The 6,000-nt window shown below is 47.9% G+C and overlaps 1 protein-coding gene across 1 annotated transcript; it reads left to right on the top strand.

Annotated features, from left to right (window-relative positions):
* Positions 1 to 588: 588 nt before the first annotated feature.
* gpr12 (G protein-coupled receptor 12) lies at positions 589 to 1,871 on the top strand. Its single transcript, XM_035651693.1, has one exon. It carries the CDS (start codon positions 737 to 739, stop codon positions 1,760 to 1,762), a length of 1,026 nt encoding a protein of 341 aa, XP_035507586.1. The 5' UTR covers positions 589 to 736; the 3' UTR covers positions 1,763 to 1,871.
* Positions 1,872 to 6,000: the final 4,129 nt, after the last annotated feature.

A 6,000-nucleotide genomic window follows, 5' to 3' on the forward strand; every position in this document is an offset into this window, starting at 1 on the left:
TCCTCTGGTGCAGAGATGGTAAAGCAGCACCATATGGCCACCCAGTGTGAGATGCATATATGGCGTTATAGAGTCTATATTTCCATGACGGGTGCGGTATCTCCTGCTGTTGAGAGCGGCTCATGGTGTCTGACAGCAGTGTGAATGACTGCCGGTGCCGGCGGAGTCTTGTCGATATCCTCTTAGGAAAATGTGGCCTGAAATTTGCTGCAGAGCCTGCTTTGGTTTTCTGTTATCCTCTTTAATTTACTTTGTCCTTGCATTAATAAGTAAAGCTCCTCGAGTGTGGTGAAACCTATAGGCCTCTGTTGTAACAGTCAGTGGGTTTAATCCCCAGAGGAAAATACTTGACCTGTTAACTGCAGCTACAATGTACATTTCTGCTGCTGTACGGTGTTTCATTATGTAGAGAGAGAAGTGTGTGCGTCCACAGGCTGAGGATAATCCATTTATGATGTGGGATGAGTAACACAGGTGTCTTAAAAACAACATAAATCCAGTGGTGCGCACAGAGGTGGGGTAGGGTGGGGGCACTGTTTTTCTTTTAAGTGAAATTGTAAAGCTAAAAAAAAAAAAAACACATTACAGAGACACGTGTTGGGGATTTATTCATGTCCCCTGTCCCTGTTGGGTTAGAACTGTTGTAGGCCACCAGTGATACAAACTCTCTGGTATCAAACACTCAGATATCACAACAGTGTGTTTGTGTGTGTGTCAATTTCAGACGGGGGGCACAATGAGTGAAGAGCCAGCGGTCACCCCCAGCTGGCTGACTCCTGACCCCACAGCATGGGCCAGCGGAGGCGGGGGACCAATGGACAACAGCACCGGCCTGGGGACGTTCCCACCTGACTCCCTCCCGCCCAGCCAGCTGCCGCTGCTTGTCAACCCGTGGGACATTGTGCTGTGCTCGTCGGGGACTCTGATAGCCTGCGAGAACGCCCTGGTGGTGCTGGTGATCTGGCAGAACCCGGCTCTCAGAGCTCCCATGTTCCTGCTGATTGGCAGCCTGGCGCTGGCCGACCTGCTGGCCGGCCTGGGCCTGGTGCTTCACTTCACCTGTGCCTACTTGCTTCGTTCCGACGCGGCCCAGCTGCTGACGGTGGGCCTGGTGGTGGCCTCCTTCTCCGCCTCCGTCTTCAGCCTGCTGGCCATTACCATTGACCGCTACCTGTCGCTGTACTATGCCCTCACCTACAACTCGGAGCGGACAGCGGCCTTCACCTCCACCATGCTGGTGCTGCTGTGGGGCCTCTCCCTGTGTCTGGGCCTGCTGCCGGTCACAGGGGTCAACTGCCTGGCAGAGGAGGCCACATGCAGTGTGGTGCGGCCGCTCACGAAGAACAACATCGCCGTGCTGTCCGTCTCTTTCCTGCTGCTCTTCGGCCTCATGCTGCAACTCTACGTGCAGATCTGCAAGATAGTGATGCGCCACGCTCACCAGATCGCCCTCCAGCACCACTTCCTGGCTGCCACGCCCCACTACGTCACAACACGGAAGGGCGTGTCCACGCTGGCCATCATCCTGGGTACCTTTGCTGCCTGCTGGATGCCATTCACCGTCTACTCTCTCATCGCCGACTACACCTACCCTCCACTCTACACCTACGCCACCCTGGTGCCCGCCACCTACAACTCGGTCATCAACCCGGTCATCTACGCCTTCAGGAACCAGGAGATCCAGAAGGCGCTGTGGCTGGTGTGCTGCGGCTGCGTGCCTGCCAGCGTGGCCCAGCGTGCACGGACCCCTAGCGACGTCTGATCGAGCAGACCCAGGTGGGAAGAGAGAGGAGGCCTGGGTCAGCTCTGCTCCTCACTGGATCCGTCTGGTGTGAAAGAGAGCAGCGGCAGTGGAGGTCAGGGGACGCGGCACTGTGGGGGGGGGGTCGGTTGTGGCTGGAGGCGGTTTGGTTCGTTATCCGCAGCCCACCCTGGATGGATGGCGTTTATTTCCTTTGTTCCACTCACTGTAGGGCAAGGTATCTCACTGTCTTCCCCAGTAAAGGACGGCATCCCGCCCCCTCCCGTTCACCCCCGTGCCACGCCCTTCCTCTGTCCCGCAGAGAGCGCTGAGTGCATCACGTGTTACAGGCAGCAGCTGTATATAGACTGTGCATATAGTTAATAACAGCATTGGAGCTTTGGTTGACACGTGCTTGTTATTTATTTATTTTCTTCTAACAGGGAGGGATTATTAGTTTGCTGCCCCCCTGTGCGTGCGTAAAAGCGCACGGCAGATTAACAAAGCAGTGTGTGCGTTGGGGAGAGGAGAGAGCGGCCGCGGCTCAATGCGCAGGCATTTCCACATGAAGCCCGTCTGGAGCTGGAGCAGCATCCCGGCGCTCTGCTGCTGCACTCTGGACGTGCGTCGAAAGCTAAACAGCCGCGGAGAGCTAAAAATAGACCCGGCGCTCTCTGATCCGCGCCCTGCGTCCTCCACCGACGCCGAGGAAGAAATCAAGCCCTTTCTTCACTTCGCCTCTCCAATTTACTTTTTGTCTTCCCCCCCCTAACTCTCTCTCTTTGGATTGTGCGTGAATGTGTTTTTAGTTCAGCTCGCCGTCTGGGAGGCTCGAGACAAAGCCCCAGGAGACCCCACTATTAACCCCTCCCCCAGTCTTTATTATTAATGGAGGCAAGAAACCGAATATCGGCCTATCGGATTATGTAACCACTTTATATCCCCCCTCTTTCACTTTTTAAATGGAGATTGCTTTTGACTTTTTGAATGTCTGGAGATTGTTAGATACATTTAAGTTGTAATTTAAACCCCCACTAATTTGATTAAAGGTAATTATTAAAAGGATAACAGAAATATCCTTATTTTATATTATCCTATAGCAGATTAAATGAACATGCTTATGATCGAATCACTACAAACCTGTAGATAAAAGCCCAAATTGCAAAATTATTGAAGTGATATTTGTGTGAAAATCTGCAAAATCTGAATATATTTCCATGTCATTTTCTTTTTGGCTCACACAGAGTATCACACCAACCACATAAAATCTGATCTGCATGCTAGACTTCAGTGTAATTTGCATGCAACAAGCACAGATCTCCTTTTTGTTTTCCCCTCCCTCCTGGGCTCGATGTGGTAGGTCACATAGGCCACTGCAGGCCATGTGTCATGATCCCCTGATGTCATCATGACCTTAATAATTTGGTTTATGTACCACAATGCACCTCACACCTGTTGCATTGAATGAGCTACAATCATCACTGGATGGTCACAAGAGTTACACTCTTTGAAAAATGAGGATTTCTTAAATAAGTGCTGTGTAGTTTGAAGTTCAGAGGCGTTCTCACAGCTCTGCTTTGATCACGATTTGACTTCAACTAACTGTAATTCAAAGGACGCCCAAACCACAACACGTACCAGCTGCTCTGAGTTAGTTACCCGTTATTCTTTGGTCTCAAAATGAGTTCGCAAACTCAACATACGTGCACGCTAATTCCTCGTTCCTTCAGATCATGTCAGCAATAACTAGCCTATGAATGGTAGTTATTTTTTTTTAGATGTGAAGCAATACTCAGAGAGCAATAACATCCACGTCACACCATGACTTCTTCCTGCAGAGTCGAATACCATAAACGTCGGGTGTGGGGGAACAGTGTTGCAGTGAACGGGCTCAGCGAGCTACAAATGATGCTTCAGTGACACATCTTCGAAAAGGTGGTACGATAATCACTCCTGGGCTGGATCAAACGACTCATTTTGTCACGGTGACACCACTGCCTCATTCCTCTGCAACGTTTTCTTTCTGACCCAAAATCGGGCTTTGATCATTTGTCACACCAGGATGAAATTGTACTTTTCTTTTGAGGGGTGGGGGTCGCCTCTGCCTTTTGGGAGCATATGAACCGTCCTGAGTGTTGTAACCTCAAGTGTCAGTGTGTGATTTGGGACTGTTTTTTTTCCGTGCATACAGTATGAGTTGCATGGCCTCTGGGTGTGTGTGCGTGTGTTTGTGATCCAGCAGCTCAGCAGACCACAATCTGTCTCCTTGTGTTGTCCAGGGGGAAGGGAAGGGGGTAAAACAGGTCTGAGGAATATAAATTCCTGTTGACCCCTCCTCTGACCTTTTGAGGATAATGCTGCCAGTCTTCCTGTCAACTCTGAGAGAAGTGGCCTCGTTACGTGTTTGTAGAGCTTTTTTGAAGACGGATAGGACTAGGATGTGGAAGCTCCAGCACTTCAAGCCAAAGTGAGAGGGACTCTGAATGAACTGGGATCCTAGTCCTGCTGTGTGTTTTCTGTCTCCTCTATATCACTAATATACTCTAAATCAATCTAGTCTGGTTGAGGCAGGTGTCCGTTAAGTGACCTCTGAATGATTCTATGAGCTAAAAAAAGGCCACTTCCAAATACGAGGATAATGCTCCTTCTTTCCTTCCTTGCTGCCTCCCCTCTCTGTGAGCCCGATCGGAGGCGTTTGGGGAGCTCCCAATCTTTATCTTTCTGGCCTCAGATCAGGTGCAAAGTGTTTTTAAAAGAGGGGGGATGAGTAAAGAAAGCAGAAGAATAGCATTTTCTAAGCATTGGGATTGTAGCCTGCGTATGTGAACTTGTGCACAGTGTCAGACTGAATCCTGTCGTTATTCGATGAGCAACAGGTCAGGCTGGCACATCAAAAAACCATCACAAACTCCTATTCCTTTACCTTTGGAGAAAAGTCTATTTTGTTATATTCATTGAAAAGTTCTATTTTTTTCCACTTTAGTCTGGCCTGAATTCTTTCAGATTCTGATGTTGTACGATATAACGGCGCTGTAAAAGCCTTTTTCTGAATGTAGTAATACTCAAATTGTTTAACGGATATCCCCTCCTCTCGATTCATTTGTTTTTTGTAAATACGGCATGCTGAAGAGGAGGGACTTTATATACCACCGCGCATGGTGCTACCAAAGCCAGTCACACTAGGGGGATGAGATGGGTTGCACCAGTTTTTTGAATTAATGTAGAATTTCTTCCGTTTGGTTCCTCGCTTCAATATGCACCAGTTTGTAAAGGCTGGTTAAAGGACGATCGAGCGGATTTGGCTACACAGGTGAGGGATGTTTGAGGAAATAATAAATTGGTACACGACTTTTTCTGATTGGTGAATGTTTTCCTCTTGTGCAGCCAACAGTATCGTGAGATTTTCATAGTTAAAACAGGTGTGAACAAGGGCTTTGTATCCAAGAATAGTAAAAGACTGTGATGTTGGATGTAATACTTCTCTGTGTACACACACCTGATAATCTATTGAATGGTTTCACTGTGTAATAGTACACAAAGTTGTGTACAAAGCAAGTGGGTTTTTGAGAAAATGTGTTGCCAACGATGGGCTGTTAGTTCAGTTTTTCTGATGGTTACTAATCTAGAGCTAAATATCAAAACACTTAAGGGCCTGTGAGTGTGTGTGTGTGGGTGGGGGTTGGAGATGGGAGAACGCCACAGTAACAGCATCTTGTGTAAACCGTATGCGTAGTTTTCAATGTGAAATGCACTTTATTTTTTGGATGAAAATGGCACAACAAATTAAGTATCTGCAAAATGAAACGTATAAACGATAATCAACATGCACTAACTTAACTGAGATATTGTAAAAACATTTGTGTGAACGTGGTGTCTATTTTTCCAAGGTGTTAGTTGTACTTTTTATTGCTTTGGTTAGTTCACTCAATTGAGAGATCTTGTTAATTTTGTATTAAAAACAAACATGTGCTGTGCATAAAACTCCTGCCTTGACTAATTTGTTCATCCTCGCCCTGGCCCCCCTTCTTCGCACTCTCCTGTTTCCCTGGCAACCCTCTTCTTAGCTGTACTGTTACCATGGAAACTGAAGTCTTAAAGCCAGGTATGTGTCGTCTCTATGACGACAGTTGAACAGCAAAGAGACATGGCAGCCCAGCCATGATCGTTCATTCATTGTTTTATTTTTTCTCTGGGTCAAAGGTTACACAGCTCACACTATCATATACATGACCCCCCCTCCCCCTCCCCCCTTCCCTTCC

This window comes from Morone saxatilis, unplaced genomic scaffold (genome assembly GCF_004916995.1).
Source record: "Morone saxatilis isolate NCDOM2014 unplaced genomic scaffold, NCSU_SB_2.0 Contig0, whole genome shotgun sequence".
Taxonomy (NCBI): Eukaryota; Metazoa; Chordata; class Actinopteri; family Moronidae; genus Morone; species Morone saxatilis.